Source organism: Pithys albifrons, chromosome 10, assembly GCF_047495875.1.
Source record: "Pithys albifrons albifrons isolate INPA30051 chromosome 10, PitAlb_v1, whole genome shotgun sequence".
Taxonomy (NCBI): Eukaryota; Metazoa; Chordata; class Aves; order Passeriformes; family Thamnophilidae; genus Pithys; species Pithys albifrons.
In genome coordinates, this window is record NC_092467.1 from 15,988,404 (window position 1) to 16,016,087 (window position 27,684).

General features: G+C 39.6%; 1 protein-coding gene and 1 long non-coding RNA gene across 4 annotated transcripts; one reads left to right on the plus strand and one right to left on the minus strand.

Annotated features, from left to right (window-relative positions):
• Positions 1-1,556: 1,556 nt before the first annotated feature.
• Positions 1,557-5,554, minus strand: LOC139676311 (uncharacterized). 3 transcript variants are annotated; one of them, XR_011698638.1, is made up of 6 exons: positions 5,482-5,545; positions 4,241-4,389; positions 3,986-4,109; positions 3,196-3,277; positions 2,576-2,718; positions 1,557-2,257 (listed from the first exon to the last, which is right to left on the minus strand). It is a non-coding gene; the product is annotated as an uncharacterized lncRNA (long non-coding RNA). The 3 variants fall into 3 exon arrangements; XR_011698639.1 differs by lacking the exon at positions 4,241-4,389 and having other exon boundaries at positions 5,482-5,554; XR_011698637.1 differs by having other exon boundaries at positions 4,241-5,539.
• On the plus strand, positions 4,929-26,305 carry ALG14 (ALG14 UDP-N-acetylglucosaminyltransferase subunit). The gene is made up of 4 exons (XM_071565133.1): positions 4,929-5,084; positions 7,175-7,326; positions 12,100-12,222; positions 25,853-26,305. Exons 1-4 carry the CDS (start codon positions 4,955-4,957, stop codon positions 26,081-26,083), a joined length of 636 nt encoding a protein of 211 aa, XP_071421234.1. The 5' UTR covers positions 4,929-4,954; the 3' UTR covers positions 26,084-26,305.
• Positions 26,306-27,684: the final 1,379 nt, after the last annotated feature.

Below are 27,684 nucleotides of genomic sequence, written 5' to 3' on the forward strand. Positions count from 1 at the left end.
TGCTAACACTCTGGCTTCATGACTGTTAGAGAATGCATTTTCCCTAAAAATTGCTACTTTGATTCTAACTTCATACATGGTATTTAGATCCAAATTTCTGAAAACAACTTCCTCCCACCTCCACTTCCAAAGACCATATACAGAAAAGTCAACATTGCCAACAAGAGGGAAATGTTAAAATAGTAGGAGGGAAGGATACTTTATGTTTTGCATTATTGTAAACTCCCAAGCACTTTGCTGTCTGTCATTGAAAATTAAAGTGAAAAGAACAGCAAATGTGAATGGGAGAAAAAAATATTTTTTTAACTTTTAATATGGACTAAATCTCATGATTTATGGAATTTGGTTCCCTTGTTTGCCTATTCAGCACAAGCATTGTGTAAGTGTTTGCAAGTGCTGTATCTTTGTATCTAAACAAATGAGACTCATCTTAAATATATACAAGTGTCATTATACCAGAAAGCACAGCACTAACCACAATGTTAACATAAATATTACAGCTGTTATTGATTACAAATACAAATCAGGACTTCTAAGATTACATTACTATAATTCTAATGACTCACAAGAAAGTGAAACTGCACTTGGCCCAAAGTAATTGAAAGTAACTGCTGCTAAGAGGGACAAATTTTGCCCGACTGACTTTGATAACATCCTAATTCTGCATTCAAGTGAGATCAGCCAGTAGCTTATATATTTATGAGCTGCCTGCTTCACCATGTTCCAAAATGGTCTAGTCCATTCCTTTCTTTCCCCAAACCAAAACTTTTTACAACACTCATGATGTTGTGACTCTTTTAGAGTCTTTCAAATGCAGCCTCCACTTCTAATATTAAAAAAGAATCATTAGAAACCCAGCCAGAAGTCTTCAGGTTTTGTCTAATCAAAAAGCATAATATCACTGCTTTTAATGTTTCTAAAAACACTACAGGCACATAAAAATAATCGCTTCTTGCAGAAAATCAAGTTTACTTATGTAACGTATCTGTTTTTGCAAATCACTTCCATGAAGATATCGTGCAGAAACGAAGAACAATATTTAGATACCTTTAATAAATGACTGAGGCTCAGTATGATAAATGGTTCCACAATACAATTTTTAACAGTATCAAAGCCTGACTAAGCAATTCCTGCCCTTTTCTTCAACCAACTTCTTCCAACATTTTGCTAGTTTACCCCTCAGTAGTGCTGATGCAAGTGCTTATGGAGCTGCACCCTAAGCCAAAACAAGACAAAATTACCTCATTTAAGGAAACAACATCACTGCTGTTCATAGGGCTAATTTTAGAATTCATAAGTAGAAGGAAAATATTCCTAACATCACAATTATTCAAAGTGTCACTTAAATCATGAATATAAGGTATATTTCAGTTGCATGGAAAGACTTTTCTCTAATAGTTAAAGTTAGACCACTTACAAGTGGAATCTCAGGAAGGGAATTACTGTCAGATGGACAAAGCTGCCTACATTTAATTTCAGGGAAAAAAAATTATTTATATTCGAATTACAGCCTTTCCTCTTGGAGACAAAAGAAACTGAAACACAAGAAGCAAGCTTTTCTCAGTTTTATTTAGTACCCATCAGTGTAACTTTCAAAGGAGACACGCAGCAGATGTACTAGTAAGTTTCCTCAGAGAATATTCACATATAAGAAGGATCGCAGCAGGTTTTACTTTCAAATGTTGTCTGAAAAGTGGTACATGGAAAAAAATACCTACTTTTTCCTATTCAAGAGTTTCAGAGTTAAACAACAGTGAGCAATTGTTTAGAGTAAGTGTGGTTTACTTCTCCTTCAGTAAAGAAGTTCAAAGCTAACTTCCTGCATCAGTAGCAGAGTACCAGAGGCCACCCCTGTAATTACTGCACTTGAATCACCTTCTGTCGAATGACTTTTCAGACCAAGTGCATTGCTTCCTCCCAAACAGACAGGTCACACACTCACTTGCAGTATTATTGATTTTGCACGAGTCACTGCCTTCCTCACTGAGTCCTACACTTCACCTGCTTCACATTACTTAGTTAGCATGACTGTGTTGTGCTGCACTTTGGGAGAGTTACTGCTTTCCAGATTAACTTTCCCATGGATGTCTGATGCTGAGATGAAGAATTCTCAAGGCACTTCTCGGATTGGAATTGATCGCCAAGCACATGGCACAGCTTGAAGGAGCAGGAGCAACCGCTTGATTCATGACTGTTACAGCTTTTGGACTCAAGTGTCCCAGGTCCAAGAACATCATATCAAGTGAGCAGGGAGTTGCTAAGATGAAAAAACACACACACATCTATGTCCTACTGAGAAAAGGTATAATTAGCAATATTATGCTGCAAACAGGATCTTCATGAACTCTGCTCAATTTTCACAAAGGAAAAAAATCCACAAAACTTTATTGCAACTAGGTTGCAGACTGTTGCTTCAGTCTTTAGTTATTTTAACCCCTTACCAAGCTCTGACTCTTCCCTCAAGCCTTGCAATCTTTTGTGTTGACTACTTGAAAGCTAAATCCCTTACTCTTGCAGAATTAACAATGAGTTAGAAGACTTCAAGCACTTGTAGAATTTTATAAGGCAAACTCACTGGTTAGCTTTTTAGACTCCTTGAAAGCCAGGAACTTTGCTGTGTGACCAAGGAACTCTCAGATCCTCAGTCCTCTACCCCAAAGAACAGGTATTTCCTTGTATAGAACTCTTACTTTTCCTCTTGTTTTTTAAATAACTTGCCTAGCAAAAACAAAACAAAACCAAACAAAAGAAAACAAATTAGAAAACAAACAAACAAAAAACCCCAACAAAACCCCTTCCAGCTTTACTGATTTTAGGTCACTTGCTCATTAATTTCACTGAACAGCTTTACAGAAGAATTCTGTATTAGAAGGGGAACTATGTACATTCAGAAGAAATAAAACAGAAAGGAGAAAAGAAGTTGAAGGGTTTTAGCACTCCCAGACTTTTCAGGACTGTTTCTTGGAACAAAATGCCTAATAAAAAGCAGCTCTTTAGCATTTTTGGTAGGAAAAAATGAGAGCAAAGATCTTGAAAAATCTTGGAAAAAAACAACTTAAAACATTGTTAGCTACACCCACTGTGGCAAGCTGGGCTAAATTTCACATCAATTACATTATTTTCACTGAGGAAGGTACAAGAGGGAAAAAAACCACCACAAACAAAACAAATACTTAAATTGTCTATAGAACTTACTGTCTTGTTTTAACACAGGGACTGCGGTACTTTCTTCCTCTTCTGTCACTGAGAGACTTGCATTTCCAGTGTCCCTATGTAGCTAATTAGGGGAAATAAAAAAAGCATTTTTGAAATTCATGTATCATCAACAGAACTATTAACTAAAACCTTGTTGCTTCCAAATGTCAACAATGATTAGGCAATGAAATATTTTTGGTGAGGTTACTCATTTGGGTGGAAGACAAGCTTACCATGGTAATATTGTTTTTAATAGTCTCCGCTTAAAACAACTTCAAAATTATATGCTACACTGATGTAGAGAAAAAAACATAATCTCTAGAACTGTGAGGCATGAATCAGAAAGATTCACTTCTAAACTGACAAAGGATAGCTAAAACATGTATCTTTTACTTGTACGTTATACAATAACCACTGGAACCCACAACTGGGATATTTGTGTTAAAAATGAGAAACATTCAGCTTCCAAAGCCAGTAGGGATACAAAAAGTCCAATTTGTTCAGAATTAATAAGAAGACAACAAACAGCCAAAGGAACCATGGCAGGCAGATGCAGAATTGCAATGTGTGTGATCTATGGCGTTTGTGCACTTGAGGTACAAGTGCACAGCTGTCACACTTCCTATGTGTGACAACTCAGCCCATGAAGCACTGGTGTCAAAACCCTCCATAAAGTTCCAGAGTTCATTATTCCTGAACATTGTCCAAGAGGAGGACCTTGCTCCCTGGCAGACAGCTTAAATACAGTGATGAACAAACTCTTTCCTAATCATAAAATGCAATATCTTACTCTTTCTAGCAAACACACATCTCATCTGAGATTAGTCCAGTGGCTGAATCATCACTATCTCCCAACAAAGAGTAGATGCTGACAGGGACAAAAAGAGTGCTGATCTGTTGCTCCACGCTTCTTACTGAAATAAAAAAGCCAAAGCATTAGAATGAATGAAAACAAGAAGCACAACAGGCAGCGAGATGTTAATTTTTCATTTTATGCATTAACGTAGGCATTGTGCCATTCCAGCTGCATCGCTAGCGTACATACCTGGATCAGTGCTGCACATGCTCGCAAATTCCTGCGGGAATCAGTCCGTGCCAGAGCAGCCACATGGCACATGATTCAGCACGCACTCGGCTTACAGGTGCTTTAGGGCAGTCCGACCTCCTCCGACGCACCGCAGATCCTGCGGGGCCCTGGAGCGGCCGGCGCTTGCTCACGCTCATGGTCCCGGTCCAGTCCCGCACGGGGGCACTGGGAGGTCCGGGACCTCGCTGGCAGGAGCACGGAGCGGACCCGGCGTGGGGGAGCGCAGAGCCCGCACACACACACACGGGGAGCGCAGAGCCCGCACACACACCCTCGGGGAGCGCAGAGCCCGCACACACACACATGGGGAGCGCAGAGCCCGCACACACACACACATGGGGAGCGCAGAGCCCGCACACACACACACGGGGAGCGCAGAGCCCGCACACACACCCTCGGGGAGCGCAGAGCCCGCACACACACACATGGGGAGCGCAGAGCCCGCACACACACACACATGGGGAGCGCAGAGCCCGCACACACACACTCGGGGAGCGCAGACCCTGCGCACTCGGCCCCCGCACACAGGACCCCTCACACTTTATTATCGCCGCCTCCGCTCCCTACCCCGCACTGCTCCCAGAACCGCCGCCGCGTTCGGCGCGCGCGGAGGTTTGAACCGCGCCGGCCGCCGTACGGGGGAGGTTCGCGTGGGGCGGCCCTGGCCGCGCCATGGAGCTCCAGCAGCTGGTCGCCCTCCTCCTCCTCCTCCCCTTACTGCTCGTGCCGCTGGCGCTCCTGGCCAGGGGGCGCCGCGGCCGGCGGACACCTCCGCTCAGTCTCCTGGTGGTGGCCGGCTCCGGTGAGTGGGGGGATGCCGCAGGCGGGAGCGGATGGAACTGCGGAGTGCCTACGCCGGGCTGTTGAAACTACGAGTCCCGGCATGCAGCGCGGCGCGGGGCCAGCGCAGTGCTTGGTGGCACGCCCCGGTGCATGCCGGGAGCTGTAGTCGCGGTGGCGCGTCAGGAGCCGAGCCGGGTGCCCGCCACGGCAGCTCCCGCAGCCCGCTCGGGCCAGGCCCGGTGCCCTCCGCCTGTCTGTAGGCTCTTTAGGTCTCGATTTGAGAAACTCTTAGGCTACGTCATCATCTGGGACATTTTCGGCCATGTTTTTTTCTGGCAGCTCGGTTTCAAAACGTTCCCCTCCCACAGCGGTTCACCTAAGTCACCGATGTATCGATTAACTGGTACAGGACTGACCTGTGCTGCTGCTCAGTCTCCTGACAGAAAATTACTGATGGCGGTGCAGGGCACGACTTTCCGCAGATCGGCACACCCCTTAATACGTGGCATTTTGTAATTTACCCAGACCGCGTTCCTGTGATTTACTTTAAACAGTCTCAGTCAGCAGTGCTGCTGTGCAAGTGTGTCACCCCACGCTAAGGGAGCAGCACATCTGCTACTCCTTTTTACCTCCTCCCCGAAGTTGCAGGGCAACTAATTTGCCCCAAAAATCTAATTTGAAAATTTGCAGTTGACAAATCCTGGCCAGCCTTGATTTCATCACGTCAGTATCCCTTTGGCTTTTGCACCAAATAATCCCGGGATCTTTCTGCAGTCTGAGTCTCACTGGCAGATTTTAATTCTTCAGGTCACCTTTTCTTCCAGGAGAGCTGGAAATGTGCTTGTTTTAATTTGGTCCTTTGGAATCTAGTTTGTCTGTATTAAAAGAATACTTTCACTATACATAATCTTACCGGGTGAAATAATTCATGTCAGTTAAGATTCATATGATGTTCAAGCCTATTGAAGACTTTTTAAAGTAGGAGTCTCTTGCTTTTACGTGAATGCTCAGATGATTGCATTAAAATTTGTGAAACCTTCAACAAACGTCATTCACAAGAAAATATCTCCAAACATTTGAAAAATACAGCATGGAATTGTGTGGAAAGGTGGCAAACTCATTTGTAAGGCCACAGCACAGCTCACCTTGCTTGTCAGTTGTTCACCAGTTACAGGTGCCTCTCTGACATCCAATCCCATCAGATCTCGGAAGCTAAGCAGGGTCAGCCCCGGATTAGTACTTGGATGGGAGACCTCCTGGGAAATGCCGGGTGCTGTAGGTTCTAGTCCTGAGGACTTCACTGTCACTGTCCAAGCTCGCTCGGCCGTGGCAGATGAACCTCAGGACTTAAACGGTGGGGCCAGTTCTGCGCACGCTGAGCCTCACCTAAAATCCACTGCGCAGGCTGGAAGGGCACACCCATGTGGGGACAGCCCTTCCCAAATCTTCGTTCAGCGAAGGTGAGACACACACACACGTTGTTCACCTGTATAACAGAGGTCTCCTAGAAACCTGGACAGGAGAAGGGTAGTAGGAATATATTTAGTTTACTATTTTGGTCTGCAACTGCCAGAGCAGAGAAAAGTAACACATCCAGTAAATGCTTATGCACATACTTAGAGGAGCTGTTTGTTGTTAAGCTGATCCAGTCCAACAGATAAAAGGTGATTCCACCCCACTCCACCTGTGTACATCTTCCTTTAGCCCTTTGAACCAGGTGACCTTGCAGTTGGAAGGCTGTGAGCACCCGCTCAAGGGCAGTGTCAGAGCATGGGGCTGGGGCAGGACTGTTTGTTGTGTCAGCACCCAACTGTGACACTGGAGTGGCTGCAGGGGGAAACTGCTGCCCAGCTGATTGTGGTGAAGTGAGCTGGGATAGCACAGCCCCTGCTGAAAAGTGTCCATCAATGCAGCTTCAGTGGGAGCTGGACTATCTCCACATTACTGAAGCAGTCTCAACCATCCTCTAATTGAATCCTCTGCTCTCAGAAGAGTGTCACTGACAATAGTAGTAGTACTAATATGTTTTAAAAGTGACTGATTCAGCTGAAGAAATAAAAAGTTACAAAATTTCTCATATACTAACTGCAGTTTCTTTTGTTTTTACAGGTGGGCACACAACAGAAGTCCTGAGGTTACTTAGCTGTTTGTCAGAGTCATACTCTCCTAGACATTATGTTTTTGCAGACTCAGATAAGATGAGTGAAGCTAAAATACGTTCTTTTGAACAAAAAAGGGCTGAAACATTCCCCAATTCCAAGGTAACTTGTTAAATATGCTCATCTAAGATAAAGCAATCTTAACATGACATTCTAATGCAAGGCAATTTGGAAATGATTCTTTAAAAGGATATTTATATGATCAGCAAGTGCTTTTGATCTTCTAGGTATTGATGATCGCCTGCACTGAAGTTCAGCTAAGGGTGCCATTCTATAGATACTGGGTTTTATGTTTCTAACAGTGAGCTAAATAAGCACTATTAATGACTGGTGTACTAGAGACACAGAAAATGCAAAGTAAATGTACCTAAAAAATAGCAAATGCCATTCTTGTTACCAGTTTTCACTACCACCTTTCTTACTTTCTCTTAAGACGGTCTTTACCTCCTGTTAACATGTTAATCCATTTAAACCAATGAGGGAACATAATTGTAGTTAAAGTGACTGTACAAAGAAGGCTGTCTCTTGCTCAAGAAAAACATGCTGAAAATAAATCTTCTAAAATTTGGTAAACCAGGTAGCCATTGAAGTGTTACTTGTAACTATAAATATAATGGGTCAAAAATATGGGGAGGTGTGGGGGAGGCAGCATTTCTTTTCTCTTTTAGTTTGGCATTTCCCTCAATAACACAATGTATTTTTTTAAAAAGAAATTACATATAAGAATGTTTTATCTAAGAAAACCTTGATTGGTTTTGTGTGTTTCTAGACTATGTTTTATTTGTATTTTAAAATAAAATATTAAACATGTTTAAAAGAGATGCAAGGCCTCTGAATGTCAGAGTCTTCTCTCTGATGACCTGAGAGAATGGTGAACTCCTAAAAATCATGCAAAAATCATTAAAATATCTTGTTTATCTTTTTATCAGATGTTTGCTTGCTTTGAGCCAGCTTGCTGTATGATTAACAGGCAACAGCATGACTCTGCTGACTTAAAGGGTGAGCTGGCAGGCAGTGAAATCAGTGGAAGGATGTTTTTTATTCAGAAATTAGACTGTGCAATGGAAGTTAGTGTTCTAACTATAAAAATCTTAAGTCCTTTTGAGTAAATAGTACAACACACAGTAAATTAATTATTTATATGCTGTTGATTTTGTACGGTGCACTCCCATTGTCTGCAACAGTGCTGTTGGGACAAACGAATGTAGGACATGGTACCAATGATTTTCAGAATAAACCCTTTTAATGTGAAGCAACTCCTGCTACGATGAGCAACAGGCTCACTTGGGAATGACATTTTTAAGTTTGCTTACCCCACTTTCACCTTGGAAGATGAAGGTTCTTTGCCTACCCACAAGCTGCCAGATCAGGTGGGAATGGTTCAGTTTAAATTAGCACAACAGTCTCTTCTCTCATTGTGCAAAGTGACCGGAGGTATTTCCTGTTCTGAGAAACCTTGTTTGGTAAAGAGCAATTCACACAGTCATATTCACTTACCTGAAAATTATCCAACCCTAGATTATTAAATTTCTTAAAAATACATATTTTTAGTATTAAAACATTACATAGTTTTCCATTAGTTCACTTGTTTTTGTTAAGTAGCTTCCCTTTCATACTCCCCCCAACTGCTAACAGATCATGTAGTTATATTTTCCTTCAACATTGAAAGCCAGAGGAACATTTTTGGCTGCATGTGCGTTTGATGTCTGGATAACAGATGCTCATTTTCCTTTGGCAATTCTTTTTCCACTTAGCAAAAGTATTTAGAGTGAAAATGGAAGTTACATTTTGGAAAGAAGAGATCATATGCCTATAACATACATTTACTAATTTTGAGATTGTGGTTTCGCATACTGGCAGGTGGTATGTGTTTTGTTACTGGGGATTCTGAAGATCATCAGGCATTTAAAAATTATGCTAGTAGCTTCTTTCAGCTTTGAATAGGAAAAGTCTGAATCCTTCAACACATGGTCATTATTTTCCTCATCTTGTCAAGGAAGTAAATTTTCCCAGAACTAAGGACCAGATGGAAGACAAATTACAGTAATGACCTAACAGAAAATCAGTGATGTAAGAGAAAATTATGATGTAAGAACCCCCATAAATGCTTCTCTTTTTGGTCTGAAGTCTAGCCCAGTTCTAACAGCTTCAATATTCAGGGAGAAGGAAAGGAAGCCAGAATAAGCATCTTGCTTACATGAAATAAAATGCTACACCTCAGCCTACTAAGTCACTTGAAAAAAGAAATTCAAAATGCCTCCTGTGAAAAGTGTCTGGTCCTGCTATCACCAGTCACTTTGTTTTCTGTTTCCCCCAGCCTGTAAGGACAGCTATTCCACATGGATGGTCCCAGAGCTATTACTTAGGGAGCCTTCTCAGCACAGAGAACCTGCTTCAGCTGCTGTCAGCTTGCTCTAGCAGCAGAAAGACAATGGAGATTTGTTGGCTGAAGAACATGAATTCTTCACTGGATCTTATACCCCCATTTGTCATGTTTGAGATGAGCAACCAGCTTAACTAACCTTTACATAAACCTCTGACCATATGTTCTTTTCCATTTTAAGTTTCACAAGAGATACTATGCTAAGAAATCTTGTTTCTCAGCATGAAAAAGAACTATGTAAACCCGGTTTCTTTGCAAGCATTGCGATATGTTTAGTTGAGTATATTATAATAATTCACAACAGTTGCAGGTTTCCACCAGCTTTTCCTTGCATGTTTGCAAAACAACAATATTAACTAGGTAAAGGAATACTTCACTGGTTTTGAAATTGCAGTACCCACTCTACCAGTACATACTTGCCAGTTTGGAACAATTGTCTCAAATGAAAAAAAAAGGGTTTCTGACTGCCGTAAAAATGCAAGGCAAATAAATTCAACAGTATGACACCATAGAAGAAAGGGGAGAAATCATCTGTTTCTGTTGTAAGACATACTATGCAGTTTTCCAGCAAATTATGCAGGAGGTGCCTTTGTCTGGAACACTGACAATAATTCATCAGATGAGAGGCAGAGGCGTCTGGCAGTGACTTTTAAACAAACAAACAACGACAAAACTCCAGTTTTGTTTTTTCATTTTAATATTTAAGAGTTAATTGATATGTGGGGATGTAGACACTGATGTGCAAATTTTCCAGCATGCTTTTTGAAAAGTATAGATAAAATCAGTTTGATCTTTACTTTTATCTTACAACAAGTAAATTTCTTCTTTGATACTGTTTGGGGTCTCTGCCAAGTTTTGCTGAAATTATTTGGGGGTTTTTTGATGATGAAGAAAAATCACACGCAGTTTTTTTGTCAAATACTCTTTAACACCATTCTTACAGTGAAGGTTTATCTGAATAATTCCACTGAAACCTGATCAGCCTAAAACCATCTTATCATACCCATATTTATTGCAGGACTGAGTACTATCCAAGGGTCTAAACTCCAGTTACAGCATTTCTTTTTATCACCTGAACTTTTCCAAAGCTTTAAGAAAGAGCAAGGCAGTGATAGCCAGAAACCTGTTGAATAGAGAGCAGGAGGGATGTTTATTTTTCCATATTCTGTTGTCATGGTAATGCAATCTGAGTTTCAACACCTGCAAATAAAACATAAGAAACCCAGTTTGTAACATCTGTTAATGCTTTCCTGTATCAAAAAAACATATCACAACAGACAGGTTAATTTCAGCCAAGAAAAAAACTTAACAGCCTGCATTTATAAACATTGGGTGTTTTTTTTATTCTTTCCACCTTATATATTAAAAAAGTCTGAGTTACTGCTATTCAAGACTGATTTGTAGTTTGTATTTACTGTACAGCCATTGTTAACATCATCTTTCCTGGGCACATATCACGAGGACTAATGAAAATTAGCAATGTGTGTTTAGTATTTGAAGTACCTGGGCAACTTTCACTATTTATATTTAGTGTTTCTCACTCCCAGTATAAGTTCTTCCAGAGTGGTAGTGATCTGCTGTCCCAGGCGAAGTGAGATAACAACGCTGTCCACATGAACAGTGTCAGTGTCACTGAGCAGTGCACTGCAGCCTTTATATTTGTCTTTCATTTAAACAGTCAAAAGTTTCACTGGCATAAGGACTGCTTTCTGACATGGCAGTAGTTCTGAGGTATAGTTCCTCTACATCAAGGTAAAAGCCCCCTACGAAGAGTGCAGGCAGCCTAACTACTGTTACCTGCTCACAGTGTCTTGAGACAAAAACATCCTTATTTTATTAAATTGATACCTTTTACACAGTGAATAATATTTGGTTTTTTCCTAGAGAAAGAATGAAGAAAATTACTTCTTTCTTAATTTTTATTTAATGATGAGGTGTTCTTTCCTGTTTGTGCCAATGTTTTGTATTTTCAATATGCATCTTGCATATCTTTGGAATATTCATTTAGTACTACTCATTTAAAGAATAGTGATATTTGCTTTTACATTTGGTAATACCATTCGCTGGACATTAACTGAGAAGTAGTAGTTGCATTTTCTGCAGTGTAAATGCACGGAGTTTAAGCAGGCAAGAGGCAGCAGCAGAGTGCCCGTGTGTGGGTTGTGTGGATTATGCGCGGGCTGGTGCCCACGAGGTGACGCACTCGGCTAAGGCACCGCGGGGCAGCTGCTCCGACCGGGCTGGCTGGGACACTGGGAGTTTGGAAGTAACCTGAGAAGGGGTTAAACAATAGTTCTAGTATTTCTGTTTACTTTATTCCAGGAGTGCTAAGCACCACACCACAGCATCTGTGTAAAGTATTTATACCCAAACATTTCCAAACTAGATTAAAAAAATATTTTAATATGTTGGCACGGACAGATCTAGTAACTCTATAGAAGAAACAACATTCTTAGAAAAGTAACAGCTCCACTTACCGTGCTTTCTTCCAGTTCACCCTTCATCGCATTCCTAGAAGCCGTGAGGTGAGGCAATCTTGGACCTCCTCTGTGGTAACAACTCTATACTCCATATTTTACTCTCTTCCTTTGACCAACAAACTGAAACCAGACTTGGTAGGTAAAGGAAATTTTAACTTACTGAGAGAACTTGCTAATCAGCATCATAAAAGCATTTGGAATATCAACACATTGCAGACTGTATCTCATATGATAAGATATGCAGTTCACACAAAAGGTATTTTTTAATGTTAAATTAAATATAGCAGCAATCCATCAAGAAAGAGAACAGGTTGCACTGCTGGTGAATTAGAGCAGCAAATACCAGCTTTCCCTCTCAAGTTTGCAAGTAACTGTGTCATTCCCTTGTTAACGCTGGTAGAACTAGCAAAAACAAGGTTGCTGGTTCTTGATAATATCTCTTCAGGATTGCAACAGCACAAACTATTCCTGAAAGCCCAGTTATCCTGTTGGCTGGACTTGCTTCAAAAATGGTATGACCAGTCTGGCACAGAGAGGCTCAGACCCGCACAAATATGTACAGATTCAGTTTTTGTGCTTACATGGACTTTTGAGCCACAATGCATATTTATTTAGTCTTTGGCTGACTGACATTAATTATCTAATGACAAAAAACATCACTGCTGAAGTAGCGACTGCTCAGCACTTTAGTAACTTTTTCAAGCTGTTCACAAAACTGCACTCTCATGCTAATTACTCTGTTCCTTTTAAAAGTATTCCATACACTTAAGTCAGAAGCATTCAGGGTTGCCGTTGTAGAAGTAAAATGGAGACACCCATCAATAAAGTTTTGTGTTAACACAAAAGGTACATGCTGGACTCCTAGCTTTAAGTCTTACAATTCTGTAAGAGAAAATTTGGTTACAGATGGGTTTTTTTGCTACAGTTGTTTTCATCTGAAGGAATCAGTAATCTATATTTGAGTTTTTTTCAAAAGCATTATTTTAGCAGAATTTCAAATTAATGTTTTATGAGGTTTAAAATATTTGAATGAAATTTATAAAGACCAGTGCAGTTATAAGGTATTTTTCATAATTTACTATCAGCATCTATACACCCACAGAGAATATTTGTAGGGAGACATTTTTTAACTCCCACTGTGAACTGTATGGCTAATTCTAAAGAGGCTGTTATCTATTTGTGATATTTTGAATGTTTAGAGAGGCTACTGTGAATAATTTGACCTCATTGGCTTCAATAGTACTGGTCAATTTCTATCAGATCAAAAGCTACTTGCTGGAATTTTCCAAGCAGTTTAGTATGCAGAACAACAGAAGTAGCATTTTTGCACTTACTGTTTTTCAAGCCTATTCTGAAAAGGTAAAGTTTGCAGAGAGAAAATGTCATACTATTCTTTTTACAGAGATTTTAATTGTGGCAGGGGGAATAGTCAAGTTTGTTTACAAGTAGCAGACAGAGCAAATGTGAGTAATATATTTAGTAATCACTTTGCTATACCATTGTGTTAGGTTTATACATATATATATATTTTTACTTATGGCAAAAGAAATTGACTGGGAAAATCTCACTGTGTAGCTTAATGTAGGAAGCAGGGAGTTACTAATCCCATATTTTCTCTGTTTACAAAAGTTTAAAGTGACAGTGAGATTTACACATGAAATTATTAGAAATAGTGTTGGAGTTGATGCTGTGATAAGCTATCAAAAGATTAAAGTTTTTGAACAACACTTGCCCCTGTCAAATGGAGGATACATTTTAGCAAGGCCTTTAAGCTCTTTGTAGTGTTTAAGGGAGCCACCAACTGAAAATTATATCTGAAGAGTCTTTATCCGTGATTAGAGAAGGGCTGGAGGGGAGGTTCTCCCCAATTGCTTTTTGTCAGGTACAATTATCAACCATAGTAGTAGCTGGCAGAAGCATCTCTGGCATTATGCCAAATCTTAAACCACTTGAAAGCTCCTTGGATACTACTACTTGTATGGATATCTTAATTTAAGAATTTGGTAAAATATAGTACCTGAGAGAACTGCAAAGGTTTTAAAACACTTACCCAAGGAGAGTGTTCAGGGATTAAATGCCTGTCGTTGCCAGTGAAGAAGATCGTGTGGTCTGTGAAGCAACTGGTAATATTTAATTGCCTTTAGATGAAAATGTTTGCAGTGAATTGCAACTCATCCTACTTCTGGCAAAATGTAATGCTTAGTAGTTTAAAGAACTAGAAAGGCTGGGACAAATGCTGGCATTTGCAGGACTCAGCTATAACTTTTGGCATAGAAATCAATACCTGAGTTTAGAAACAAGCATAGAATTGTATCATGCTGAATGCTTCTTATTTTTAAGCACTAGAGCTTATGGGTACTGTACATTTTCCGTCTAGACACTGGTTTTGTTTAACTGCAGGAGGAAAAGACAACTTTGAATTGCTTCTAAGTCATCTGTAAGTATGAGTGATCCCCAAATCCTTACATTTGCGTTTAGGCTTGTCAGAAGTCTGTATATGTATGAAGGAATGACTGAAGTCTTCCCCAAGCACCCAAAAGGTAGGGAAACACAGAAGTGTTGCAGTTTACAGAAATGCAGGACAAGAGAAGTACTGCAAAGGGAACCCAAAACCATTAGGTGCACAAAGGCAAGGTTGGGGCAAATAAGCTTAGGTTGGCATAACTAGCATATCTGTGGAGTGAAAATAGCTGCAAAGGGAAAACAGCAAACCTAGCTGCACAGGAGTTAATTGCTATGTGCTTATTTACATGAGCACTGTGTCCCTTTTTGTATCTCACACTGGTCTTCTGGCAAAGCTTCATGGTTTACTTTGCATGAGAAAGCAGTTCCATCTAACCCTTCTTCAAGATACGGAGTACAGAAAGAACTGAACAACTTCCAGGAGACCTTTGCTGTCTTGCAGGACTTGACCCACACTTGAAATGGGCCCCCAGAGAATTTAAGAAATGTAAAAGTTAGCTTAGTTATTCAGCTTGAGATCATCTTCAAGAGGCCCATTTCTGAGTTGTGAACATCTGTACTCTACAAGTCAAGTCCCTTTAGAGATATTAAACTAAGTAACAATTAAGTTGTCAGAAGTGATGATCAGCTTGTGTTTCTATAGCCAAGAATGACAGAAATATAAGTGTCAGGGTGTTTTGCGGGCAAATGTATAGTGGGCAGTTTATACAACGTTTATCTGCCTTTGATAGGCTTCCTATACAGTGGTCTAAAATTCCAGGGAAGCAAGGCTTGTGCAAGCACACTCCACCTACATCTACCTTCCCCCAGAAAAGCTTTTAAAAGCATTCATCGGTTGCAGACAGATTTAGCATGCAGTTTTAGCTCAAAGACTGCAAATTCCTACCATGAAAACAGGCAGCTGGTCAGAGAAGAGAAACTTCTTTTGTCTTCATTGAGAGAAAGACTAGGAAGAAACAAAACCAGAACAAGATAAGATCTATTATCTAGGAAAAGATTCAAATCCTTCTTAGTCACAGAAAATTAGACAAGCTGAACAAAGATTTTTACCAGAGATAGAGAAAATTACTGAATCTTACATGGATTATTTTATGTACAAGAAGGAATAAACTTGAGTTACATCCTTCCTATAATATGCTTCAAGTCAGTCAGTAGGTACAAATTCATAGGAAACTGGTCTTCGGTGTTCCTGTTGCTTACAGAACCCTTGTCCTTGAGCAGGTTAGCCAACCCTGCAATCAGGTTTACAGGTGATGTAGCCCTTTGTTTGGATCATGATTGTTCTGGTCATTCTGGCATACCTGAAATTCAAACTGAAAGCAAAGGCTGTGCACCCAGCAGAAAACTGCAAAAAATTATATCCAGTCCTTGTTTTCAGCCATAGATGGTTATGTAATTTGGTCAGTGATTTGCTGTCCTTTACTATAATTAAATTTCACCTAGAATTGTGCAGAAATGCTGCATAAAGCTCTGTTTGTTAGTAGATTGCACATCCTGGACCCTTAGGACAAGACTTTTTTTTTCCATTTCTGGGGACACTTCTCAGCAGTCCCTACTGCCTTAGGGCTCTACAGAGCCTGAAATAAGCAGATATTTTCAGATCACTGCTATTTGGAAAAACCTGGGTTAAATCAGGCAAAGAAGGCGGTCCTCCCACGTTAGGGCCTCCTTCCTGTGGGAAGTCTGTAGTAAGAAGTTTACATTTGCACAGCAAGAAAAAGCTCTGCTGTCTCACTCCCTACCAGCTGTCAGTTGAATGAGTCTCTCCTTGTTAAACTTCTCTCTCGAAGCCTGAAACCTGCACAGCTCATCATGCTTGTAGCAATCTACCTATTCTTTTATGACTGCAAATCCCATCACACATGCCTGGTCCCCTGACTGGTTAAAGTGACTACAGGCAGCTTCTAGTTACAGAAGTGTTCACACAGTAAGCTAAATGAAAGGACATCATTATTTCATTTAGCTAAGATTTTCCGTTCTTTGTGCCCTGCCCAAAATGTCTGAAGTTCACAGCACTCTAACAAATTTCTGGGACAGATAGTAAGTTGTCCCTTGTATCACGGTGCTTATTGGAACTTTGTGGAAAGCTACAAAATCTGGGTGGTGGCATTTTTTCTCTATTCACTTCATAACAAATGAACTTTGTGTAATGCAGTGTTAAGACTATTTGCTGCATTCTTTTGCACACTGAATCTTTCCCCACTATTTATAATTCTTTTGGACCAGATTGATAGCATCTGACTTACTGTTCTTCTAGGACCAAAACAGTCAAAAGCAAGAGTAAGAACATGAGATTAAGACCTTCAGTGACACAAATTGTTTAGTCTTAAAAGAAAACAACGTTAAGATATCAAAATTTGTGTTGAACTTCTCAGTGTTGATGAAAAGTAGTTTTAGTCACCCCTTCTCTACCTTGTGTGCTGTGTACAACTACCCTGCAGCCCCAAGGTAGAATTACCCTCTGCTGAGCACAGATAAACATCTAAAGCTATTCCAATCAGTTGGTTCAAAGCTGTGTTGAAGTTCTGCTCTTTCTGCAACTGCTAATTAGATATGCCTATAGACACTACATTTCAGAGGGAGGACAGAAGTAGTAGTAGAGATGAACTGAGTTCTTAGCTTAGATTTAAGCAAACTTTAGACGTAAAAGAGTCTTAACTCATCATGTATCAGGTCCATTATGAAATGTATGAGTACCCTGGTCACACTTCCATGTATGTTATAAAGTGTAACAGTCTTGCTAAACCCAACCACGGGTATGCAGATCCAGATTGCCAACGCCTCTGGGGTTTGCATTGTGAAGATATTTTAGGCAGGTATTTGATGTGCATTCTTGCTATGCCAATTTCGGTGATTAGGCAGTAGACTGAGGATATTTTATGTACATATAAAATGTCATGTTTAGCTAACCCAAAATAACTACTTTCAAGTTCTAGTTAAATGAATGCTTGACTAAGGAAAGATACACTGAGATTTGCAATTAAAGGTGCACTTTAGGCCACTATCAGTAATGTGTACCAGTATACTTAACAGTGTTTGGATTTCATTTCTCCTTTTGAGTAGAAGCAGGCTACTAGAATAAGCAGTACTTTTTATATCAGGAGATATAAAAATTATTTGTAAATAGGCTCTAAAAGGTTGGATGGTATTTCTCATGGTGACCAAGAGACTGTAGTCAGGTTCAGATTCAGCCAAGGTGACATTGCTGAAAGACTAGCTAGTACCTAGTATTTGTAGCTACAGATGTAGTTCAGTAAATACCATTTCATTTACTTGGTAATGGCCATTTACTGAATTGCTTTATGACCAAATTTTTCATCTACATGAAGTCAAATTTCCATTACTTCTTACTAATTTTTCAGCAGCAATAAACCATAGACCCACTCCATAGTAATGTAGGTAGGGAGTTAGTTTATTCTCCACCCTGTATCTGCTTTCGTAATCTTTTTGGTTTTTAACCAACCTTCTAGCCATCTGCCACAGTTTCTCAAAAGACTCACTGGTTGTTTTGTTGGTCCTACTGACAGTCTGGGTGTTAATAATATGTTTTAATAACCACAGACTCGAACATTAGTACCAGTTCCACACCTGTCATTTATTACTATTTTTAATTGATTCGTTCTCTGTTTCTCATTTAACATTTGGCAACTAGGCTGGGAAGTATGCTGATGGAAACTACCACTCCTTTTAATCCAATGAGAGACCTGCCACCTGTCATACGGGGGCAGTTGAGTAGGGTGCCTATGGTTAGCTTTGTTAAAAAAAAAAATTCAAGCCTGCATGTTTCTATGTGCACCAAAATCTAGAATCTCAAACTTTCCTCACTAAGCTGTTGCCTTACTTCTGAGGCTCTTAGTGACCCCAGTAATCTTTTCTTTTCATCAGTAAAGCCCTGGGGCATACCCAGAAACAGACCTGAGCTGTTTTGAGTCTTCACCGTATTAAATAGCTGCATGCATACCTGAGCTCCTGTGCTCTGCTGAAATCCAGAAACGAGGAGCTTCCCTCACTGCTTTGTATGTGGATGCTGATGCAAATCACATAAACTGGGCCTCTTCCCTTGTCGCTCGCCCCTGAGAACAATGGACTGGTAACTCTGGGTCAGGCCACTAAGTGCCTAGAAGGCAGAAGTGACAATGCCTAGTGGTGTTACAATTAATTCCTGCTGTTACACCTAGTTCCTAGTGGTTTTGTGAAAGCTCTCCTTTTCTCCCATAAAAAAATCCACTAGGTAGGATTTTTGTCTCACTCTCCCCAAACCTTTATAAAGTGAGAGCTACAAAAAAAGGAGTTGGTGGTGGTTCCTAATATGTTTCATTCCATAATGAAAGTAACACTCAGAAAAAAAATAGTGCACATTAGAAACTCGGCTGCAAAGTGTGCTAATTTAAGTTCTTGCTCCTCCACTTCTCTCCCACTCTGGCATTCACTCATCTTATTTATCCTGCTTAGGTAATCTGCCTGTAGGACCACACATGTCTCTGCTTGTTTTGGAAAGCACCTCACTCAGTGTATATGTATCAGAATAACAACAGCAACTGTACCAACAAATGCAGAGGTGGACAAGGATGGCTTTCATTTAAATGCCACAACCAATAGCTACTGACCAGCCCAAACATAAGCTGTTTGTGTAGAACTTTATAACTATCTTTTTGCACCCCTGATGATTCAAGCGATTTAGACAGTGGAAGATAAAAGTGTATCCAGGTATAATTCAGTTCTACCTTAATTATCTGATTTCTACCTTAATTACCTGATTTACATCAGACTACACAGCTAGGTTTTGGGGTGTTTTTTGTCCTAGCTTGCATTTTGCAGGTAAGTTCAAACAGCAAATAGGGTGTGAAGTTTTAGCTGTTTTTATGTACAGGTTGTGGAGGGAAGTGAACTGGATAAGATCTTCACTCTTCAAAAATAATGTTTAATGACCTTTCTGTTGTTCAAACAGAACCTGAAATTATTCTTTCTCCCCATCAGCAGTGATATAGGGAATTGTTGAAAAAGGTTCCTGCTATTTTTTAAAGCTTCAAAAATATTAACAATTCTAAGCTAGTTTCTCTCAAAGTTCAAAACTTGAATTTTCATACATGTTAAAGAGCGAGACTAGCAAAAACTTCAACAAGAACACTCCCTCTCAACATGCTTAAGTATTAGAGTATGATGAAATCACTTTCTCTCATAAATTCTTGGGTTTCTCTTGTTTTTCTGATTACCAAATTTATCTACCCTGGAAGAGATCTTGTTTCTGTAACTGCAGTATCTCTGTGTAGATTAGCACTGTATCTCTTGAATCCTTTTAGAGCTACTAATTTATGGAAAAAAAGTAAGTTTTTCTCCATTTGCCATCCAGGTTTACCTGCCATCAAAGTTACTAGCAGAAATTGATTCTTAGTGGGGAAAAAAATCTATTCAAGAGAAAATAGCATGTACATTTTATCTTATTCTCAAAGTATGCTAGCTAGTGAATTACATACATAGTAATAATAGCAATACTCTCCATACCTGGTGATCTTCATTGAGAAGGATTTACAGGAATTTTGATGCATCCTCTGTGAGGAGTAAGTTATTGTTTTCCAGGTGTTAAAATAGAAAATAATGATACGAGAGAAAGCAAATACTGTGCCCTAAACCCCACACTGAGTCCACAGTAGAGACCTGTGAGTACAGCCTATGCTTCTTGACTCTCTTGCATCTTGGTCATGAGCTCATAGGGAAATATTGTTATAATTAAAATTTGAGATATTTGTATACTGATGCTTTTGTGAACTTAATGTTACCATTAGAGAATCTCCAGTATTAAAAAACAGGCCCCACAGCTGCAGGGTGTAATGCTTGCCCTGGTGTTTCCCACAGATGTGCTGACTGTCAGGCTGCACTGACCAGCCATTGGAACCAAGTTTTTGGGAATCACAGGTCAAGAAATGGGCACAGCTGAAACCAGGAAGCCAGATTACAGCAGCTCTTGTAGGCAGCACTCAGTACTCAGAATCACAGTACCCAGTACTCAGAATCACAGACTATTCTGAGTTGGAAGGGACTCACAAGGATCATCGAGTCCAACTCTTAAGTCAATGGCCCACATAGGGGATTGAACCCATGACCTTGGCAATAATACAACCAAGTTTTAACCAACTGAGCTAATCTCAGGGTCTCCTGCAGGGGTAGGAAAAAAATGTTCATCTGGACACTTCACCTTACAGGGCACTAGTGTGAAGTTTTCAAAATAGTAATATAGTACTAAAAACAAGCGAGGGCTGATGAGCTCATGAGATGCTGTAATTTATATAGCAGAATACAAATTAGTTCATCACAGATTTTCTCTTGTGCTGCAGAAACGACTACCTGTCCCCATCAAATAAAAAACCACAAAAACATTCATTGTTCCTTAACATAGGAATACCTAATGGGTTTTTTCCCTACATTGTTAAAAAGTAGGTATTGCATAACAGTTGAAAAGTAGAACTTACATAGATATACAGAGATCATATGATTAACCCAGCTTGGGTCTATTTTGTAACACTCCACTCACCTTTGCCCCTTTTAGTAGTTCTTTATCACCACCACCTCCTATTCCCTTAGTTATATCTCCAGTTGTTTAGCACTGTGGAGTAGGGAGCATTACCAGAACTGATGAGACCTGAGCAGTGCCCTAAACATGCTGCAGGAGGCAGCTCCATGTCTGGCAAGCAGCACAGTCTTCAGTTCACATGTGCACCACCCCAGAGCAGCAAACAGCATTCCCACACCACAACCTGCCCCAGGAAGCTGGGCACAAAGGCCAACCTCTGCAGAAGTCATTAAGAACAGCAGGTGTTGGCAGTTTCTTATGCAAAGCAAATCGCACATTAGTTTTACACTTTCTACTAAGTTTAGGGAGACTTATGTTGTCCTCCCTTTGATTGTTGTAATAGGGGAATGTAAGTAGTACTTAAAACACTTGTTCATTAAAGATATACAGCAAATAGATGTTCATATATTTATGAGAAAAACTGCAAGTTTTCTGCGTTACTCATTTTTACTTTAACCAGTGGCCTGACATTTAATCCCAGGGAAGCTGTGAGCTCTGCTTTCAGTGTTTTCTCTGGTAAATGTCACTCAGCTACAGTGCTGCATTCACCAACTCTAAAGTAGCTTTTATCAGAAGTGGTGCCATGTGCCAGAGTTCCCAGTGTGCCAGACTGCTGGCTTAGCTGATTTTCTTTCAACAGCTGTGGAAAATATCTGAAACATAAAATCAAAAACTATTCAATTTTTGTATGAAAGTGTTTAATGTGCAATTAGATTTATAGAGTAGCTAAAGATAAATTTTATATTCTGGTCCTTTACTTTTAAACTTGCATTAATATGCAGCCTGATTAGTTTATTGTACTGTTTAAAGTCTGGTTGGATTGAATTAGTAGAGGTTTTAGTATGTAGGACTTAGTTTATAGATTTCACTGTGAACACAGGCAGCCAGTGAGCCAATTCAGCAGTGATCTGAACATTTCTTTGCATTACAGATGCACGTAAATGGTGTACAGAGACCTGTGTCACTGGCTTCTGGAGCAATCCCTTACCACTTGCTGGCAACAAAGTCAGATAGCCCAGTGACCAGGAAAGTCTTTGGGCATTTGCAGCTCAAGAGGTCACAAATGTGACACAAAAATTGTCTTTGGACCCTTCTTTCCCCCTTTCTGCTGCCTCCTTAAGGAAGACTGAACCAAATAAACCAGAGACTTCTGAGACATACCCCATGCAACACAAATACTCTACAGGCAGCCTTGTAGCTAAAGTAAATAGATATTGAGAAACACCCTGAACAGCTGGTTGACCTTGTAGAGGCCCCGGTGCCTTCTTGCCCAATAGGTACCTGTCTCTTCCCCACAGTATACTGATGATTGCCTTTGGATTCACTGAGAGATACTTGTATACTGCTGGAGGGGAAAATCAGAAGTTGATCTTTTCAATATGTAAGAATCATTCTCCAAAAGTTACTTTTGAATAATGTTTTGAAATTCACTACTAGGACAGCTCACCTTGTCTTACAATATTTAAGGAAGGCTGTAGATGATTCAGTTCCTTCCCACCATCAGCACGTTTGTCTACTGGCAGGAGCTGAACAGCCGCATTTCTTTTCTAGCTTACAGATTGTGCAATGGTTCCTCTTCTTTATAATGGACAAATTTGTTTTCTCAGAAGTTTCCCCTGTAGCCCTTGAAGAGTGTGTGATGTTGGATTCCAAGCAGAAGGAACACTGGTCTCCCTTCCTGCTGACGGTGTGAGAGGGAGTAAGTAGGACTGGTCAGACCAGATTTTTGGAGGGGAATTGCCACTGCAATTGCAACTGCACCAGTTCTAGGTAGGACATGTCTCTAGACACGCACTGAAGGTTAACTGAAGGTTAATTTTTAATTATCAGAAAGATTGATTAATAGTTTTGATTTACAGATCATGACCCCCAATTCACATAGGGACCTATTTGTCTATGGGCTTCAGCAGATTTATACCTGAGTCTCTTTCAGGGGCAAATTCCTAAATCCAAACATTTTAGAATAGCAACATCTATTTTATGAGCATTTTTATACAGAAATCCTATAAAGCCATGTCTGCTTTGTCTTGTTTGAACTGGTATGTGTAAAAGGGGAAAGGGCAGAGGACATGGGTTATGATCATATCATGTTTCTTTAGAGATGCCAAGTCCATAATTTTCCTAATCCTTTTTCCTGCATGCAAGTGCATTTCCATGAATGAAAGGGCATCTGAAAAGCAGCTTACAAGTTATAAACAGTCAGTAGAAAGTATAAATGGAGTGCATCATAACAAAACCTGAATATAGGAGAGGTATTTTATTATGATATTAGTTTTGGTTATTGTTTTTCTCTTATGCACCTCAACAAAGTAATAGCAGCAGCTCAATGTGACTTTCAGAGCTATACAGAGGTTCACAAATAGATGCCTTTGCTGTTACTTCATTGCATGATCTTTTGTGAGTACACTTAGTTTGGAATTCATTGTGGCATTTACCTTTGTGTCTGCATCTAGACACAAGAATACCAAATACCAAAAGGACTGGAGCTGCTAACCAAGTTTAATAAATAGGGAAAGTAGAACAAAGTATATGGCACAGTGACTTGATAAAGACCACAACTGTAATAAATCGGCTTTTTATAAAACCTGTTTTACAATTGCTAACTTCTGGGCTGAGGAGAATGTTAATATGTCTACCTGACCTAAATCATGTCTACAATTGGTATTTTTTTGGTGTCAGACTCTAGAAAGTAAGGGACCAGTGTGAAACCCCTTGCTTTAGAAAACTGTAGTGATGTAATGGTGAATTTTCAGAGGGAGGCTAAAAGAGTGCAGAGTCATTCCAGAAGGAAGATAGGTGGAAGGGCACCTGAGAATAGGTAGGGATGCAGAGGGAGATGAATATCCACAATGACAAATTAAACCAGGGAAGAGGGGGTGGGTGGGAGACAATAGAGAAGGGGCTCGGGGAGCAATGAAGATGACACAAGGTGTAGACTCCAGGTAGCTCTACTAAAAGGAAGAGAAAGTGGAGTTTCTGTTCAGCAGTCGTGCCTAATTTTATCTGTTCACTTAAAGCTGAATTTTGAATATGAAACCAGTAGTTAGACTGTATATTCAACTCAAAAAAATAAGTAGTTAATAATTTATTGGGACTGTTTTGGTGCTTCTTATGCACTTGTCTGAAACAGCCCAGCTTCTGCAGCAAGTCAGGGGTGCTGGTGGGTTTTGCCTGCAGACAGAGGAGAGCACTCCACATTGGTTCCTATTCCTTTATTTACAGTACAGTAACAAATGTTATTACTAATAGAGATACCTAAACATGCCTTAATTTACTATCAGTAGCCATGTATACCAGCATCACAATCAGCATCCAAGCAAATTAATCAAACTTGTCAAGAAATAGGGCAAAATTCATGGTTTACTTCACAGGTATGGGAAAGTTTCTATGAAATGCTAAAAGACAGCGTGTGTGGTTGGTTTATGACCTTCCTCACTATGCCAAATGTATAACATACATCTCTTCATTCTCAGCAGACTGTAGAGTAGGGTTTAAAGTCCCAGTCTGGATTTACTTGAAATCAGATTCAACAGGTGGTTTGAAACCACAGTATATTACTCTGATTTCAAAATTCTAGTATGCAAAGTTGATGCATTCAGCTTCTTTGCTTCTAAGCTATATCATTGCTAATACAAAATCAGTACAGTATTGCATGTTTCAAATATGAGAGTGTGTGGACATTGATACCTTAAAATTTCAAGATTAAAACTGTGTATAGCATATTGCTTGTAAGGGACTTTAAGAAAACAATTGTAAGTCTTGCATGAATGAATAGTTCAATTAAGATCAACAATAAAACCAGAAGAATTTTGCCAATAGTATTACATTCTGTTGATTCTGATAGGAAAACACAGTAGTATGGTCATCATATCCCCAAGGGAGATTTTTGAGGCTATGATAAAGGCAAAGCATAAATGAGAGAGTTTGGAACTCAGTAGCATCAAAACAGTCACCTCTTTTAACTGAGGCAAAGGGCTGCTAAGCATTTTATAAATGGGATCTTGCCATGGAGCTGGGAAGGAAGCTTCTGAGATGACTGCTACAGCACTGAAACAGAAACTCAGATTTTTCTCCCACCACTATAGTATCTTGCACAAGCTGGAGAACTTGGAACAAAAAAAATATGAGTTTATAGGATATAGGGCCATGATTTTATAAAAGAACTCTTTATTTCCATGTAATCACAGCTGTGCAGAAAAGTGCTGATTACATGGTAGTATTTTTTTACCAAATAGAGTGCCTAATATACTCTGGTTTAAACCTTTTAAGCAATCTGTATTTCAGTTGAACAGTGTCTGCAATTAGAAAGAGTACTTTCTTTAATGTTAACATTTACAAGCGAATTTGAGATCCTCTGCTACAAGGACATGAATGTTTTCAGCAAATCACCTTCCTTCTGTATGCTTGTAACTATCTACTAATGTTTATTAAACATAAAAAATATAATCCAGTCATGCATATCAGCTGACAGAATCTCATGAAAGTCCTAATTCATCAGCATATTTTTTGTGACTTAAGCCAAAGTTCAAGAGGTTTAAAACTGGATCTCAGGTTTAGTAATCCTAATTAAACTTCTTTGGCCTTATTAGGTGCACAGACTTCATAAGCAATACAATATCTTTGGAAATAATTTTTTTGTGTAAATGTAATGTTAAATGAACATGCACCCTTTTAATTCTTTACTGCATGAAAAAACTCATGGTTTACTTCTGTAATATGTTTCATCTCTTTTAGATACTGTGCAATGGGCCAGGAACATGTGTTCCTGTCTGTATCTCTGCTCTTCTTCTTGGTCTTCTCGGAATAAAGAGATCAATCATTGTGTATGTAGAGAGCATCTGCCGCGTGGAAACTTTATCGCTGTCTGGAAAGATTCTTTACTACTTTTCAGATTATTTCATCGTTCAGTGGCCTGATCTAAAGGTAAAATATCCCAAGTCAGTTTATCTTGGTCGAATCGTGTAACAGCAGAAGACAAGCTTTACCTAAAATAAACTCTGCAAGCTCCTGACTGAAGAACTGCATTCACATAGCAATTTATTTTCAAGAGTTTCTGTTAAGAATTTAGGCTGGTACTGGAAAATGAGGCAATAATAAAGATATTTCTACATTTAAGTAAAATTTTTGTGTAGTAGTATTTATTGCTGTCATGTAGGTCTGTTTACCAACACTCCATAATGGCTTTAAGTCTGTGCTGCCTCTGTTTTCATCTAATTTTCCTTCTTTGTGAATGGTAATTTTTGTCTACAAATAAATATGGGAATTTGTATGAATGTAACATTTCCTGTAAGGAAACTTTGTGTAGTTTTCTAAATTGTAAGCAACAAAGTCTTTTTCTAGCACAACAGACTTTATTTCCTGTATGCTAGCAGTGAAGTCCCTTGTGAATCCTTAGAGTATAAAGGAAACAGTTATATTAAGTTGGCTTCATGACAGTTTGTACTCTACAGCCTTCCAATACCCCCAAAGCATTAAACTAGTATCATTTTTCTTCTGGTCTTGTCAAAGCTGTCCTTATAATCTGTGGTGCACCTTTTGAAAATTGTTGCTCAGTTCTTAAGATTATTATAAAGGTGACAAGTGTTATGCTACAGGCATAATACTTAGCAATTTAAGAAGTATTTTCTTCAAAGCTTATGTGCAAAAAGCCTTACCGAATCTACATTAAACAGAGCATACTATCAAGTGGAAATATTGAACAGGTTCAAGCTCTAAAATATAGAAAAAAGTATTGCTATCAGTAATAAGGGAAGGAACAGTTGCCCTTTCTTTTCCTTATACAGTGAATCTGACTTTCAGTATATCCTGTTTTCTTACTTGAAGCAACTTTTTTCACCAGTACGACGTGAACTTAAGGCTTTGCCATGAAAAATGGTATTCTGTGCATTGGAACAACTTTTGAAAGGTATTTTATTGGAGCTAAGTGTGTGAAAATGTACTTTAGCATTTCACATTCATCTGGTGAAATGTAATTCCACACACTATCCCACATATAAAGCAATATAAACACATCTGTCATCTACACACACGCAGAGCTATATGGCTGGCTACAGAAACACATACAAAGAAAAGCAGAAACACCCAAGAGAGTGCACGGCCTGACTCTGGTGAAGCCAACAGCAGCTCCTCGAGCTTCTGCAGGAGGAGACACTCTCAGAAGCCTTTTCCACAGTGTCTGATGTCAAAACATTGCAGCAGCTATTCTGGTTGGGCATAGGGGATGGAGCTCAGCTGAGCAGAAACAGTGGTTCATGCTGTTAGGAAACAAGGGTCCAGAGGAATAGTCTTTGTGCAGAAAATAATTAGAAATCATCAAAAAACATCATGCAGAAGGCCCTGTTGAGAAGGCAGCCATTATAACCTGTCCAACAGGCTTAATAATCCTCAATATAAGTAGAGTCCCTTGATGTGGTCACATGTGAGCCCAGAACAGGGAGGTTTTGTGGTTTTTAAACGAGATTATGCCTGAAATTAAAGAGCAGTTAATAGGTTAAGGCTATGTGAGAAGGACTTTGTGCAGCCCACACTGAGGTCCTTGAAAATGACTTGGCTGAAGTAAATTTGAT